This window comes from Ordospora colligata (assembly GCF_000803265.1).
Source record: "Ordospora colligata OC4 chromosome Unknown contig_05, whole genome shotgun sequence".
In the NCBI taxonomy this organism is placed as follows: domain Eukaryota; kingdom Fungi; phylum Microsporidia; family Ordosporidae; genus Ordospora; species Ordospora colligata.
In genome coordinates, this window is record NW_014575403.1 from 115,133 (window position 1) to 129,954 (window position 14,822).

The following is a 14,822-nucleotide window of genomic DNA, read 5'->3' on the forward strand; positions in this document are numbered from 1 at the left end:
TGCATACATAATGTAATGTATATGCTTTGAAAAGTGTCTTATTGATTGCATTCCCATTCAGGCCTTCCATGCATATCTTAGCCTATTAATCTGGTATTCACAAACCCTCTGAGCCATACATTCTCATCAAAGCACTTACAATGCCTTCTTATTATTTCTGCTGTTCCGTCAACATCATACATATTCAGCAGATAAAACGCCCTTTGTGCCTCCACTCTACTATTACCAGATCTCAGGCAAAACCTGTTTTCGCTGAACTCCATAAACTCCTCAACAAATCTCTTGTGAGCAGGACTTCCTCGGATCCTATCGTTCAGAATCACACACAAAAGCTCAACATACAGCTTACATTCAGTGGACATTGCAGGATGGCACTTTGAAAGCACTTCATACGACGCTTCAAAGTCTCCGTTCTTAAATGAACGTATTCCATATTCTTCTAACACCTCTTGCTCAATCTTCCCGCCTGCAATACTGTCCTTGATCTGCAAATACCATTTGTTGGCCTCTTCTTGAGTTCCGTTTCTAACAATATAAATAAGCTTAAACAGCGGATTGGTAGTTTCAACACTTCTATGCATCTTAAACACATCAAACTGCAACACCCTCTTCTCAACTGTGTCTCTGTCAACAAGCAAGAGTCGTCCAAGTAGCCTTTCATACATACCAAACATCAGTTCATCAAGCTTCTCATATATCACTCCGAGATAGAAATCAACATTATCTAACAGCATTACTCTTGCTGCACTTGCATTCAGATCAACCACAAAGCAATCGAGTATCTCGTTCATTATCTCAAGCATCTTTGCTCCATTACCAGTCTTTACATAAATTGAAAGAAGTGCCATCAGGGCCTTGGTTCTCATCGTCTCGTCTCTTGTACTTCCCTTAAACTCCTCCAACTCTTTCTTCCTCTCTTCTCCATCTCTTATCACAAGTATCTTACTCAAATCCTTGCATATCTTCTCCTCAATCTTTCGATTCTCCTTCTCCTCAATTGGTTCCTCCGTGCATTCGTACTTAGACATAAATTCATCAATTGCCTTCTTATGAGTCGACCTTTCCACTCTGTCAGATGCAAAAAACATTTTGAGAAAGTCCGGCACTCTCCTTCCAAAGCAGTTTTCCGCCTTCTTTACATCAACAAGCATTTTCTTCAACTGCTTATCAAAGACCTTCTGGTTACTCTCTTCCTCAAGCTCCTTTACCTTGCACTGCAGATCACACAGCCTCTTCTCCTTCTTGCCCATTTTTTCATCTGTATCATATACTTTTTCTCTTAGCTCGCTTCGCCCTGCCTTCTCCTTCTCTTCATCAATCGACTCAAAAAATCTCGACATTTCAGGGTTAGGCCATCCATATTCTACAACATCAGTACATTTGCATAAACTACACCACACAATTTATTGATCCACACTCTCCCATGCTTCATCTACCACTTCACAATCCATCCAGAACTTATGCGATCTAGCATTCCTTGTCAGAAGGTCATTCAGTTCAATGAATGACACTAAAACTTCCTTTCCATTCACAACAACCTCAGCATGGCACAGCGGATGGAATAGCTCTGCATGAATGCTGTCATTTATCCGTATATTTTCATCAATTCCTGCAATCATCGCAAGCGCATCATCGCATCTTTCATCTATCTCACACCAATATGACGATGTAACAATTAGCCCTCCCTTCGGAACACATCTCATCGCTTCAAAGATCACAAGATCCCCGCTTATCACTTCAAAAGCTTGTGTTTCCTTGCCAAGATGTCCTCTGAATACGTCGAGAATCTTTGACTTTCCCTCCCGTTGAGAAGCCATTGCCTTAACAAAATATTCCTTGTATTTCCTTGAAAAATCAGGCAGCAGCTTGAAAACAAATGCATGCATGCTGCATGTGTCTAGCCCAGGATACCACGAGAATAGATCGTCTTTTTGCTCGGGCATTCTTTCAATGTGATTTATCATACTTACAAACAGATCTTCACGTAATACAAGCTCTTCCTCTATTTTCTGGAGTCTTCGTGCAGTCTTTCTGTCCACACGCTTCAATATATCAGAAGCTAAACACAAAATCGATTGTGTGCTCATGTTCCTGATTACTGATCGGCTTACATATTGTTGCTCCTTCTCCATGCACACTACTTTGCTTGATGCAACAAGATTTCCAATGTAGCTGATTTTCTTTTCTTTCTGGCTCTCCACAATCATTTGCTCCATTATATCCCTGTTTATTCTTTTTGCATTCCTTAAAAGTTCTCTATCTCGTTCTATCCCCTCCATCACAATAATCCCACGGGTATTCTCATGCGTTTTCTTCAATAATTCATCTTAAATCACTACAATGCATAAAATGAACAGGAATATACAATTAATGAAATAGATAAAATAAATAGGAAATATACAAGTGATCAAATCTATAACCATAAACAGTGAACAAAATAAACAGGAATATACAAGTAATGTATAAACATCAAGTATATAACTATAAATCTACGATTAATGCATAAAATAAACATACAGGAAACATCATACGAACTAACTTTAATAAGTAATTATCCATTTACCTCCAGTTCTTGTTATCTCTTCCTTTGCAGGCTCAGAAAAGTGCCTTGCCTTGACTATCACAGGCCTTTCAAGTGCCAGCTTCCCTCCAGTAACAACATGGTAGCCAAACTCTCTCACATCAATCACAGGCACTCTGTCATTGCTCAGGTACTCGTTTCGCTGATCCTTGGGGATCAATCCCCACAGTCTTGCCGAGCTGATTGGCTTTGCATACTCATGCTCCTTGCTTCTGTGGTACACTCTCATTCCTCTCTTGCCATGGTAATCCGGGTGAAACCTATCAAAGTAGGTCCTCATGTGACTAAACCCTCCAGCGAGTCCACGCCCTCCAGAATGCTTTCTATGCTTGCCAACACGTCCGTAACCATGTGACACGTGTCCACGCAGCTTTCTGGTCCTCTTGATTTTATTCTCCCTCACCATTGCAGGGATAATTTTTTCAATACCAAAATAGCCTGTACTTGCATTACTGGATTTCATTAGCCTGTGAATACAGCCAACCAACACATCTAAGCTCTTGCAGATACTGAAACTTTTGTTTGAGTGGTGTCCAACAAAAGAGCATCCAAGCGGTTATACATGGAAGCAACGCACAAGAAAGTACAGGTGAGCATAAGAATTCGCCCAGAGCCAAATGGATGCGGAGCGTGGAAGTCACTTGGAAACACCGTATGGCATGTGCGTAACGGTAGAAAAACGCTTTATGGCGGATTTATGAAGGTTCTTGAAAATATGACAAACACAGATGTATACGAGCTGTGCGTCAAGGATGAGATCCGAAAGTTCCTCAACGATGAGAACTGCACTGTATTTGCATATGGGCAAACAGGCTCTGGGAAAACACATACAATGCTTGGTGACGCTGAGCATGGCATTATTAAACTTGCAATCAAGGACGTGCTCGATGTTAGGCCAGTAGGCATTTCGTATCTTCAGATATATAACGAAAAACTCTTTGATCTTGCAAGCAACAGTGAAGTTCATATGTTCAGCGTTGGCAACAAAAACGTGATGTCGAACTTGTGTGTACAAAATGTGCATGCATGGGGAGATGTAGTGCCTTTCATCGATAAATGTGAGAGAAACAGGAGGCTTAGTGCAACAGAGTTTAATGAAAAGAGCAGTAGGTCTCATACAGTGCTTCAAGTTACATACACTAGCAATGGACAGACACGAACACTCAATATGATTGATCTTGCAGGGAGTGAGCGTGCAAGCAAATCTACAGATAGGAGAAGAGAAGGTGCTTTTATTAACAAAAGCTTGTTAGCATTGTGCACTGTTGTTAACAACATTGGCTGTGGTAGATACACAGGATTCAGGGATTCAAAGCTTACTAGGATTCTCCAGTCATCTTTAGATGGTCGGACAAACCTTGTTGCAATATGTGCGCTGTCACCAAGCCAAAGCTGCATAGATGAGTCTATAAGCACTTTGAAGTTTGCAGCAAGGCTTTGTAATCTTGAGCTGAAGATTGAAGAAGTAGCGGCACCTAATGAATGCATTGCAGAACCTATTGCTCCATCCACCAGCTGTGCCTGTATGAAAAAAAGTAACACAGACAATGAGAAATACCTGGAACAACATGTTTTGGAAAATATAGCACCGGTAAATGCTGAACCGACAAGTAATGGTTTACTCAATTATGATACATCAAACGAATCTAAATCTGATGGGCATTGTGATAATGCAGGAGTTGATGAAATATTCAAGGCGCTTGGGTTTGCGCTTATTGAGGATCTACGCCACAAAATACATGTATTGGAGGAGCTCAACAAGATGGCGGATGACAGGATATGTCTTCTTGAAAAGATGATTACAGATCTACTGGGCAAAGCTCCCTCAAGGAGAATGAGTGAGATATTTGTATTAGAGAAGCACAGATTTGATTTGCAGAAGAAAACACTCAAGAAATGATTTAAATACAATCCTAGACTTGTAAATAACAGTATAATATTCAAATGCATGATATACCATAGACATATTTATGCTTACTCAACAAGATAACATATCTTTAAACTAGTTGTATATATCGGCAATACCATTAAACCCATAATCAATGAATATAAGTACCAGAATGATTCTTTTTTTGAATACCTTGCTTTTGATTTTTCTGTATCATTTCGTTCCAATGATGGTATTGCACATGAAGAAGGAGCATGAGAAGAGCATAATGAAAACTAAATTCAACGCGATGCTTGAGAATGGAAATGAAAGTATTGAGAAGCTGCGGATGCTTAAGGCGCTGATAAATAATGTGAACTATTGCAAGCGTACCTATGTTCCTATGGACGGAGACATTGAGGAGGTACGAGATACATATAATAGGATGGATATTGGAGGAGGTGAAGTGTTCTTAAGGCTGTGCCTGAAGTACAATCTTTCTATATTCTTTCCGGTGTTTTTCCCAATGCTTGTACATTGCATAGGAGTGGTGAAGCACAAACACCAATAGATTGAATGTGTGAGTGAATTGAGAGAAGGGCTATTTTGCAGTATTGAAGAGAAAATTGCATTGTAAATGCCCAGATGGAAGTGGAAGACGGAAGGAAGGAATTTTCAGTGCAGTTGAAGAGATTTGCAGAGGCAATGAGGACGAGAGAGATGCTCTTAAACGAGATACACAAAGCCACTGAATGTTTGAATGTGTTTGAGGATCACAGGAATGCATTGGTAGATGTGCTGAGGATCTTTGATGGTAAGATGGATGTTGATGGCGATGCATGTGAGTCAAGAGTGAGGTCTGGAATGCAAAACATGCTTGAATGGAAGCTGATGGATGTACCTGATGAGAGATGTGCTTTGGTGATATTCAACCTTGGAAAGATGCCTACGCCAAGTATGAGATCGTTCTATAGTCAGAAGTGGGTATATCCTATTGATTATGTGTGCAAGAGAGTGTACCTACGTCATGGTGATAGGGCAGAAGGGTTGATGGTGTACAAGTGTGTGATTAGGAATGTTGGAAGCAAGCCTGTATTTGAAGTGTCTGATGACGAAGGGATGTGTATTAGTGGAAAGTCTGGAGAGGTATTTGTAGCACTTAAGAGATTGTTTCCTAAAGGGCTTGAATTTGAAAGCCTGAATGAATTTTTTGGACTTGGGAATGTACACGTTTGCAAGATGCTGAGTATGCAGAAAGGGTTTGACGAGCTTGAGACAGGAAGTAAATGGGTGTTAGATAATAGCAGTATGTGTGCTAGTGACTTGAGTTGAAGAGTAGCGCATGGATTAAATCGTTGGATGTAATTTTGAAGAGTATTGTTTTTGGATGAAAGCCCCAAGGATGAGCTTAAGTGAGGTGATAAGAGAAGCAGGAGTGTTGTATAATGGCAAGGAGGATGAGAATTCGTGGTCTAGGATTGATGTAGTGCTTGGAAAGCTTGCTAGTGGAATTAGAGATGTAAGTGATGCCAAAGAGGTGCTGAAGGTTGCCAATGAGCTTGTGATCCGGTCTGTACAGAGTGAAAGGTCTAAGCTTGCGGGAACGGCAATGGCGCTTGCAAAGAAGTGTGTGGGACTGTGTGGAAGAGGATTTGAGTATTCTGGGGTTTACTTGATGTCTCTGATGAAAGTATGTGGTAAAAGCAACAAAATATTTTATTCGCGAGCTGAAGAGGTGATAGTTGAGATATGCAGATGTGCGGATGTCAGAGCGCATGTGCGAGTTTTAAGCGAGTATAGTGGATCACAGAACAAGAATGTAAGGCTTGCAGTGTTCAAAGGGATTGAGGGCATGATTGATAATATTGGGATGATTGATGGAATTGAAGGGATAGTTGAGAAGGGACGAGGAGACCCGTTCCAAGAGATACGAGAAGTTTGCAGAAGGATTACGGATAAGCTGGTGAGTGGAGAATGCAGGAAGGGAGAGGCGATAGAAGGAGAGAATGTTATCAATGGAATGCGACGGGAGCCAGTGAGGATGGTACGAAAGCCAGTGAGGATTGACAGTGGAGGAGTAGAGAAGAAGGAGTTAGAGGTGGGATTTTCGCCAGCAAGAAAGCAGAGTAAGGTTATTGGGGATAATTGTGAGATGGTAGTTGAGGAAGCAGAGATTAGTAAGCAGAAGGTGAATGAGAAGTGTATGAAAGGAGAAGATAAGGAGATGAATGGGCAATGTTCAGCTAAGAAGGTGTTTTCTGGAGCACGAAGAAGTACGGTGTATCCTGAGGTTGTGAATGAGAGACGAGGAGAGATGAGACATGATGATCTTACACCTATTAGACTTGATAGGTATTTGAGCAAGTATAGAGAGGAGCATGGGAATTTAAGGGATATAAGTGAAGGGGTTAAGCATGAATGTTTGAATATCAATGATAACCTGCATGCTAGTCAATGTGAGGATCAAATAGGAGAACAAGAAGATAATTGTAATCATCAAATGAGAGATCAAGAAAGTAATTGTCTGAAAATGGATATAGATGAGATTGTTAACGAAGAGAAGTGGACAGCAAAGGATTTGATTGAATCGTATTCGAATGGAAATGAGTTTATGGATAATGAAGAAGAATCATCAGGGATAGATGGAGATAATAAAGCTGATGATGGAATGGATTGGTGCCTAAATGAAGGAGTATCTGAGTATGTGAATAATGAAGAAGTAGATGAATTATCAAGAAGCTTTGCGAATTTTTCGATTATTGATTCTGAGGTGAGAGAGGTAGGAAATGAAATGAACAATGAAGTTGAGGAGGAGTGTATTGCACAAATCAATGATGTCTTAGATGAATCTGTGAACCCTTATGAGTTTGTTGAAGAAGGAGAGAAAGAGATGGATCAAGAGTATACGATAGTGGACTCAGCTGGAGGAATGGAGTGCTTGGAAGTGTATGAGATGAATAAAGAGATGCCTAGAGAGGAGAAAGAAGGAGATGAGTCTATACATGAGTCTACGATTTTGATGAGTATAATTGAAGAACCACATAAGAAGAAGAGTGAAACAAATAAGAGACAATTGATGCTGAGCGGAAACAGATTTGCAGGGTTTCTTGAGATGGAAGAAGACAGCGGAGAGGAGACTGTTTTTGGAAAGGAATGCAAGAAAAACGAGGAAGGTAAGGAAGATTTTACGATGATCGATTCGTTTATTGAGGTGAAGAAGAGTGTCTTTAGAAAGGAATAATACGGTTGATATGGTGGAATAAATTAATTGGATTAAGTAAGATGTGATTGTGAATATGTTGAATGGTTTAGTGGTGTTATGTAATGAAGTATTTACTATAATGATATACTTAGGTTGAATGTGTTAATCTTGATGTATTTGATGGTAATGAAGTGTTAGTCTTGATATGCTTGTTCTGTGAGAAGTGCTTATTCTATGATGCACTTACTTGTGACGATATATTTTACTTTATAGTGAATGATTAGTTTATGATCTATTTCTCTATGATATAATTACTTGTAACGATCTACTTGGTTCTAATGAATAAGAGCGTAGAAAAATATATTACAAATGATTGGCTTGAATATAATGCCTTGAGAAATAAAGGGTGACTAGATGAAAGTCAGTCAAATCTTGGACAGTAAGTGTGGATCTTGTCGATCGTCTTGTAGGCACCTGACGTACTTGTAGGAGTGTGTCATGTGCCATTAAAGCGGAGGGGAATGCATGAGGGCGGAAACGCAGCAATGAGTACTTCCTGCAGGATGGAGTCGCTGGTTACCATACCAGTCCTTTTTGCACATTTTTGTAGATTAGTAATGCAACATATAATACCAAAGATCACTACAATGACAGGAGTATTTTTCTTACTCTCAGATGTATTAGCATGACTATATACATTTACACAAGCATTCTATTCAATGAATTATTCAATTTGTTTAATTATAACTTGAACGATTATGTTGATACAATAAACATTTGGATTATGCATCTTTGCGTGTATATTAATACAGTACCTGCATGAATTATTTGGAAAACACAAATCCCTGATGTTTGGCAACATGAAGATAGAGCCAAAGATGAGCTATCGAAAGATTGTTGGGGTCAATGGTCCGCTTGTAATTCTGGATAACATAAAGTTCTTGAAGTATGCAGAGATCGTAAGTCTTACACTTCCTGATGGTAGTGTACGTCAAGGACAGGTTCTTGAAGTATGTGGGAAAAAGGCTGTTGTCCAGGTGTTTGAGGGAACAGCTGGAATTGATGTGAAGGAGACACAGGTTACATTTACTGGAGAAACATTGAAGATGGCGATTTCTGAGGATGTGTTAGGACGAGTGTTTAATGGAAGCGGAAAGGTGATTGACGGAGGGCCTAGCATTATAGCAGAGGATTATCTTGACATCCAGGGACAGCCTCTGAATCCACATGCAAGGACGTATCCTGAGGAAATGATTGAAACAGGGGTTTCATCGATCGATGTGATGAATTCTATTGCAAGAGGGCAAAAGATCCCGATATTCAGTGCTTCAGGGCTTCCACACAATGAAATAGCAGCGCAGATCTGCAGACAGGCCGGACTTGTGAAGAAGAAGGATGCACTTGATGGAAGCAAAGAGAACTTTGCGATTGTGTTTGCAGCAATGGGAGCAAATGTGGAGACAGCAAACTTTTTCAAAAACAGCTTTGAGGCATCTGGGTCGATTGGAAGGACCGCATTGTTCCTAAACCTTGCGAATGATCCAACAATAGAAAGGATAATAACACCCAGACTTGCACTTACAGCTGCTGAGTATCTTGCGTATGAGACGGAAAGACATGTGCTTGTGATTATGACAGATATGAGTTCGTATGCAGATGCATTGAGAGAAGTGAGTGCAGCAAGAGAAGAGGTTCCAGGACGAAGAGGATACCCGGGATACATGTATACTGACTTGAGTACGATATATGAGCGGGCAGGAAGACTAGAAGGAAGGAATGGATCTATAACACAAATTCCAATACTGACAATGCCTAATGATGACATTACACATCCGATTCCTGATCTTACAGGATACATAACGGAAGGACAGATTTATGTTGATAGACAGATGCACAACAGACAGATATATCCGCCGATCAATGTGCTTCCATCACTTTCTAGGCTTATGAAGAGTGCGATTGGAGAGGGAATGACACGTAAGGATCATGGAGATGTGTCTAACCAGCTGTATGCAAAGTATGCGATTGGAAGAGATGCGCAGGCAATGAAGGCCGTAGTTGGTGAAGAATCGCTTTCTACCGAAGATAAAGTCTCGATTGAATTTCTTGAGCGGTTTGAGAAGGAGTTTATCAGTCAAGGACACAATGAGAGCAGAACTATAGGAGAGTCACTTGACATTGCATGGAGTTTGTTGAGGACGTTTCCAAGGGAGATGCTTAATAGGATTCCTGGAGAAATACTAGACGAGTATCATTCCAGTATATCCAGGGAGGTTGATTGAACTATTAAAAGACATAAAATGGAAAGTGAGGAAGACCCTGATGAATCAAGAACAGAAGTCATTTGTTTATGTGTGTATCCAATGCACGTCTTTGAGGGAAATAAAGCTTAAGGATCCTATAAGATGTACGGATTGTGGGAACCGAGTTCTCAGGAAGAAGAGAACTGACGAGGTGGTTCAGATGGATGCGGTCTGAATGTTAAGATGAATAAATGGTTAGTTGATAACTGTGTATTGTATAGTGTTTGATTTGATTGAAAATTTTCTTGTAGAGTGTATTTTATGAGATGGAGTGATAAAGCAAGTGTGTGATGCTGCTGCAAGCGATAGAAGATGATATATTTAGTACGGATAGATAACCCCAATGGAGGATAGAAAGAAACGAAAGGCAAAGGATCAGCTATCGCCATACTCTGCACCAGTTGATGCGAACGAGGATGAAGTGCCTGTGATGGAGACTGTTGACGGATCAAGTAGGAAGCGTGCAAAGGCAAGAGTGGGTGGAGGAATGGAGATAGGAAATGCAGAACCGTTGAAGGGTGTTTTGAGTTCGTTGAATCTTTCCAAGCCTGTGGTTATGGATGATAAGATAAGTGGATTGAACAGATGCTTTGTAAGGGCGATACAAACAGTGATAGAGACTGAGTCTAATAAGGACTTGTCGTATCTGTTCAGGCAGTATGAAAGGTATTATGAGGAACTGAGTAAAACAAACGGATGAGAAGATGAATGAAGTAAATAGTAATAAATGAGTGATTTTTATTAGGTGTTTGTGAAGGGCTGTGTGAGATGAGGAAGGTGTGTTTGGTGGTAATTGATGGATGGGGACATGATGAGAATAATATGGAAGGGAATGCGGTAGATGGATCTAAATGCTATTGGATGAGGAGATTGAGTTTGATGTATGATAGTTTTTTGCTTTATGCGCATGGATGCCATGTAGGATTGCCTGATGGACAGATGGGAAATTCAGAAGTTGGGCATTTGACTATAGGAAGTGGCAGGGTGATTGAACAGGACATAGTGAGGATAGACAATGCGATTATAAATGGAGAGATGCGTAATGCTATAAAAGAAGCAATAGAGGGGACGATAGGACGGATACATGTTGTTGGGATGGTGAGTCAAGGAGGAGTTCATTCGCATGTTCGCCATCTCAAGGCGATTCTGAATGAGTTGAGGGAAAGTGGTAAGGAAGTGTTTGTTCATTGCATAAGTGACGGGAGAGATACGGCACCTCAAGTGTTTCTGGACGACCTGAATGATCTTGAATTATGGTGTAAAGAATCAGGGACTGGAAAGATTGTGTCAGTGGCAGGAAGGTTTTATGGAATGGATAGGGCAGGTAACGAGGATAGAACAGATACTAGCTTCAAGATGATGACTGAAGGTGAGAATATTGGTGAAAGTATGCATGAGTATGTGCATAGGATGTATAATGAGGGAATATATGATGAGATGATCAAGCCGGCACTAATTGATGTATATGGAAAAGTGTATAAAAGAGATAGTGTGTGTATGTTTAACTTCCGGGCAGATAGGATGCGACAGATTACTCGAAAGTTTATTGAGAATGGAAACAATGTGATTACAATGACGGAATATGATGAAGGATTCCAAGTAAAGGTTCTTTTCCGTAGGGCTGACGTGATTAACACATTAGCTGAAGTGCTGGATACAAATGGAATTGAACATGTGCATGTATCTGAGAAGGAGAAGGAGGCGCATGTGACTTATTTTTTGAATGGAGGTAGGGAACAGCCTTTTGAGAAGCAGAGGACTGTGATTGTGCCAAGCCCTGATGTTGAATCTTTTGATGTGGTTCCTGAGATGTCATCTGCGAAAGTCACTGAGGTGGCAATTGATGAAATATGTAAAGGAACTCCATTTGTTGTGCTTAACCTTGCACCACCTGACATGATTGGACATACTGGGAATCTTGATGCTGCGAAGGAAGCTGTTGAGGCAGTTGATGTATGCATTGGAAGGCTGTACAATACATGTGTTAAGAATGAGTGTGTCCTTGTGATTACTGCGGACCATGGGAATGCAGAGAAGATGAAAGATGATCGAGGGATGTGTTGTAAAACACACACCACAAACAAGGTACCATTAATTGTGTGTGATAAGAAGAGAGAATATGAAAGCAAGTCATGGGGATATGTGGATACAGAATACTCGATCAGAGATATAGCGCCTACTGTTCTGAATTTAATGGGAATTGAGAAGCCTTCATGCATGACGGGACATTCGATGATTTAGTTCAGCTGTTGATTAAAATGCGTAATGATGATTTACAAGATTATTTGAGAATTCAAACTTAAATCTATAGTGATGATCCTAGGATTATTCAGCCAGTGATCAATCAACTTCAGTTCACTAAAAATAAATTAATTTTCTTGAATATGTGCATCAAAGTCTCTCTATGGCTTAACAATAAAGTTGATATTAAAACAATTCAAAGAAACGTCTTTTTAATCAGAAAAAGCTGAAATCAATCTCAGCATCCTCTTCTGGCGCTTCTTCCTTCTTTGCAGCCACTGCTGCACCAGCGGTGCTTGCAGCTGCCTGTCCTCCTCCCACACTCATTGGCGCGGCACCTTGTCCTCCGCCCATCAATAGCTCCTTGATCTTCAGCGCATCCATTTCAAAATATTCACATATCTTAGGATTGCTTTCCACACCAAGCGCTCTCATAACACTTGCAATTTTTTCCTTTGTCACTTCCTGGTTTGTTGCATGCACAAAAAGTGCAACCAACGGGTACAATTCACTTATCATATTCTCCTTACACATTTCTACTTCAAGCAATTTAACGATATCCGGGCCCGAAAGTTTGGTACCCCTGCTGTTCTTTATGATTTTATACTTTTCAGGTGAAAAATTTGCAATATTACTCGATTTATGCAAATTTGGCTTGTTTTATACCACTGTATTCCCATTGAATATATTTAAAATAATTCACAATGCAATCATGCGCATGTCTACAATGCATCGATAGTTTGTATGACAACACATCCCCAGAAATGGATTTTGATCAGCAGGTTCTGCGGACACTGTGCGTAAGACCTGCTCCAAAAACAGAAATACGCACATTCCGTGAGGCAAAGGTATCGAATTTCTACATAAAGAAAAACGAAAAGTACGATTATGTCAAGCATAGACTGGAATGCATGCGACCGTACTTCCTAGAGCTGCTGCAAATCAAGCGATTTGAGTCTGTCAACCATATATCTGAATCTTCATTTTACACATATGGGACAATAGTCAACCCTACAGGACTAAAGCTTGATTCATCGAATATATGCATTGCATCTAATGTTGATGAAAGCAACGATGTTGTTGTTAGACTCAATATGGAGCATTTACATAGATACTCGGTATTTCCTGGCCAAGTTGTTGCAGTAAAGGGAAAAAATGTTGGTGGAGACGAGATAATTGTTGAGAGACTCGATTGTATTCCAGTTGTGGATGTAAACACGACAGAAGCAAGCAGTTCTGATAATACATTCAATAATCTAAGGATAGTTGCATTTCAAGGACCTTATTGCTGTGAACTTGGAGGATGTGAAGTTGATGTGTTTGAGAAGGTTCTTGCGATGGAGGCAGACATTTTGGTTTTGATAGGTCCATTTGTAAAGCCAATAAATGAACTTGATGGGAAGTCTCCGTATGGTGTGCTGAATGATGTTTTTATGCCAAAGGTTCGAAGGTGGCTAGGAAAGCATTTGTGGCGGAAAGTGATTCTGGTGCCATCGATAGGAGATCCTACATGCCTGAGTGTGTATCCACAGGAAGCGATTGATTTTGAAGAGGAGCGTGTATACTGTGTTAGTAATCCCTGTGAAATTTTTGTGAATGAGTGCCTGATTGCAATCTCATCATTAGATATGCCTCTTGAAATATGCTCTGAGGAATATTTTTATAACTCTGGAAAAGCAGATGTGGCAGATGTGTGTGGAGAGCTTCTTTTCAAGGGAGACAGAATGGATAGGTTGGCACATCATCTGGTGTTTCAGAGGAGCTTTGTGCCTGTATTTCCATCGAGAAGCGCAGTGTCATATTCTTCACCAGAAGGATTGATGATGGGAATGGCACCGGACATATACATTGTTGTGTCGAGATTGAAAGGATTTTGTAGACGAGCAGGACCAAGCCTGGTGGTTAACCTTGGATTTGTAGCCAGAGGAGGAAGTGCATGTGTAATAAAGCCTGGTACTAATAGAGAAGCAGATGCAGAGTTTATTGACTTGTGTAATGAGGAGACTGATGGAATGGATGATAAATAGATTATGAGAACCCATTGTAAATGGTGAAGTCGCATTTTGAGGTATTTGATGCAATGCTGGATGAGATACAACAACTACGTCTGGATGCAATATACTTTTCAAGATCGACGCTGAGGGCAGAACAGAGGATTGAGAGATTGAGGAAGAAAAGAAAGGAGTATGAGGATCAGTTTCTGCACACACCGACTGAAAAGTACGTCAAGAAGATTGGAAGATGCTGCAGGATGATCAAGCGATTATTAGATGAGAGCTGCGAAAACTCAAGGATGTTAGAAAATGCAGTGAGTGAGTTGAAGTGTAAGTGTGAGGTACTTTGTGCTGATGTGGAGGTTCCATTTGATTTAGATGTGCCTTCTGTCACAAGTGTCAACTGTACAATAAATGTAGGGGAGATGAGCATGGATGGAAAGTTGTATTGCAAGTGCAACAGACCTGCATTCAAGAGCATGATAATGTGTGGAAGTCATGAATGTAGCAATAGGTGGTTCCATTATGAGTGTATAGGGATATCCAGCGTACCAAAGACAGAGTGGATATGCTCTGAGTGTAAAAAAGCATTATGCAAGTCGTGATATAAGATTTGATTGTACAGCATTATATA

The 14,822-nt window shown here is 40.3% G+C and overlaps 14 protein-coding genes and 1 non-coding gene across 15 annotated transcripts; 11 read left to right on the forward strand and 4 right to left on the reverse strand.

Annotated features, from left to right (window-relative positions):
* Window positions 1–77: 77 nt before the first annotated feature.
* M896_050880 (uncharacterized protein) lies at window positions 78–1,340 on the reverse strand (the record flags this gene model as incomplete). The annotated part of the gene is made up of 1 exon (XM_014708237.1): window positions 78–1,340. The coding sequence occupies one exon, from the start codon at window positions 1,338–1,340 to the stop codon at window positions 78–80; it is 1,263 nt and encodes a 420-aa protein (XP_014563723.1).
* Window positions 1,341–1,403: 63 nt separating this feature from the next.
* M896_050890 (uncharacterized protein) lies at window positions 1,404–2,279 on the reverse strand (the record flags this gene model as incomplete). The annotated part of the gene is made up of 1 exon (XM_014708238.1): window positions 1,404–2,279. One exon carries the CDS (start codon window positions 2,277–2,279, stop codon window positions 1,404–1,406), a length of 876 nt encoding a protein of 291 aa, XP_014563724.1.
* A 261-nt stretch (window positions 2,280–2,540) lies between these two features.
* M896_050900 (ribosomal protein L27) lies at window positions 2,541–2,987 on the reverse strand (the record flags this gene model as incomplete). Its single annotated transcript, XM_014708239.1, has 1 exon — window positions 2,541–2,987. The coding sequence occupies one exon, from the start codon at window positions 2,985–2,987 to the stop codon at window positions 2,541–2,543; it is 447 nt and encodes a 148-aa protein (XP_014563725.1).
* A 156-nt stretch (window positions 2,988–3,143) lies between these two features.
* Window positions 3,144–4,481, forward strand: M896_050910 (kinesin-like protein; the record flags this gene model as incomplete). Its single annotated transcript, XM_014708240.1, has 1 exon — window positions 3,144–4,481. One exon carries the CDS (start codon window positions 3,144–3,146, stop codon window positions 4,479–4,481), a length of 1,338 nt encoding a protein of 445 aa, XP_014563726.1.
* A 142-nt stretch (window positions 4,482–4,623) lies between these two features.
* Window positions 4,624–5,019, forward strand: M896_050920 (uncharacterized protein; the record flags this gene model as incomplete). The annotated part of the gene is made up of 1 exon (XM_014708241.1): window positions 4,624–5,019. One exon carries the CDS (start codon window positions 4,624–4,626, stop codon window positions 5,017–5,019), a length of 396 nt encoding a protein of 131 aa, XP_014563727.1.
* A 74-nt stretch (window positions 5,020–5,093) lies between these two features.
* On the forward strand, window positions 5,094–5,780 carry M896_050930 (uncharacterized protein; the record flags this gene model as incomplete). Its single annotated transcript, XM_014708242.1, has 1 exon — window positions 5,094–5,780. One exon carries the CDS (start codon window positions 5,094–5,096, stop codon window positions 5,778–5,780), a length of 687 nt encoding a protein of 228 aa, XP_014563728.1.
* A 70-nt stretch (window positions 5,781–5,850) lies between these two features.
* M896_050940 (uncharacterized protein) lies at window positions 5,851–7,689 on the forward strand (the record flags this gene model as incomplete). The annotated part of the gene is made up of 1 exon (XM_014708243.1): window positions 5,851–7,689. The coding sequence occupies one exon, from the start codon at window positions 5,851–5,853 to the stop codon at window positions 7,687–7,689; it is 1,839 nt and encodes a 612-aa protein (XP_014563729.1).
* A 329-nt stretch (window positions 7,690–8,018) lies between these two features.
* M896_050950 lies at window positions 8,019–8,266 on the forward strand. Its single transcript, XR_001377316.1, has one exon. It is a non-coding gene; the product is annotated as a miscellaneous RNA (non-coding RNA).
* Window positions 8,267–8,498: 232 nt separating this feature from the next.
* On the forward strand, window positions 8,499–9,932 carry M896_050960 (subunit B of V-type ATP synthase; the record flags this gene model as incomplete). Its single annotated transcript, XM_014708244.1, has 1 exon — window positions 8,499–9,932. The coding sequence occupies one exon, from the start codon at window positions 8,499–8,501 to the stop codon at window positions 9,930–9,932; it is 1,434 nt and encodes a 477-aa protein (XP_014563730.1).
* Window positions 9,933–9,972: 40 nt separating this feature from the next.
* M896_050970 (DNA directed RNA polymerase) lies at window positions 9,973–10,128 on the forward strand (the record flags this gene model as incomplete). Its single annotated transcript, XM_014708245.1, has 1 exon — window positions 9,973–10,128. One exon carries the CDS (start codon window positions 9,973–9,975, stop codon window positions 10,126–10,128), a length of 156 nt encoding a protein of 51 aa, XP_014563731.1.
* A 168-nt stretch (window positions 10,129–10,296) lies between these two features.
* On the forward strand, window positions 10,297–10,653 carry M896_050980 (uncharacterized protein; the record flags this gene model as incomplete). The annotated part of the gene is made up of 1 exon (XM_014708246.1): window positions 10,297–10,653. The coding sequence occupies one exon, from the start codon at window positions 10,297–10,299 to the stop codon at window positions 10,651–10,653; it is 357 nt and encodes a 118-aa protein (XP_014563732.1).
* Window positions 10,654–10,721: 68 nt separating this feature from the next.
* Window positions 10,722–12,194, forward strand: M896_050990 (phosphoglyceromutase; the record flags this gene model as incomplete). Its single annotated transcript, XM_014708247.1, has 1 exon — window positions 10,722–12,194. One exon carries the CDS (start codon window positions 10,722–10,724, stop codon window positions 12,192–12,194), a length of 1,473 nt encoding a protein of 490 aa, XP_014563733.1.
* A 216-nt stretch (window positions 12,195–12,410) lies between these two features.
* On the reverse strand, window positions 12,411–12,728 carry M896_051000 (uncharacterized protein; the record flags this gene model as incomplete). Its single annotated transcript, XM_014708248.1, has 1 exon — window positions 12,411–12,728. The coding sequence occupies one exon, from the start codon at window positions 12,726–12,728 to the stop codon at window positions 12,411–12,413; it is 318 nt and encodes a 105-aa protein (XP_014563734.1).
* Window positions 12,729–12,958: 230 nt separating this feature from the next.
* Window positions 12,959–14,221, forward strand: M896_051010 (subunit B of DNA polymerase alpha; the record flags this gene model as incomplete). Its single annotated transcript, XM_014708249.1, has 1 exon — window positions 12,959–14,221. One exon carries the CDS (start codon window positions 12,959–12,961, stop codon window positions 14,219–14,221), a length of 1,263 nt encoding a protein of 420 aa, XP_014563735.1.
* A 20-nt stretch (window positions 14,222–14,241) lies between these two features.
* Window positions 14,242–14,793, forward strand: M896_051020 (chromatin remodeling protein; the record flags this gene model as incomplete). The annotated part of the gene is made up of 1 exon (XM_014708250.1): window positions 14,242–14,793. One exon carries the CDS (start codon window positions 14,242–14,244, stop codon window positions 14,791–14,793), a length of 552 nt encoding a protein of 183 aa, XP_014563736.1.
* Between the last annotated feature and the right edge of the window lie 29 nt (window positions 14,794–14,822).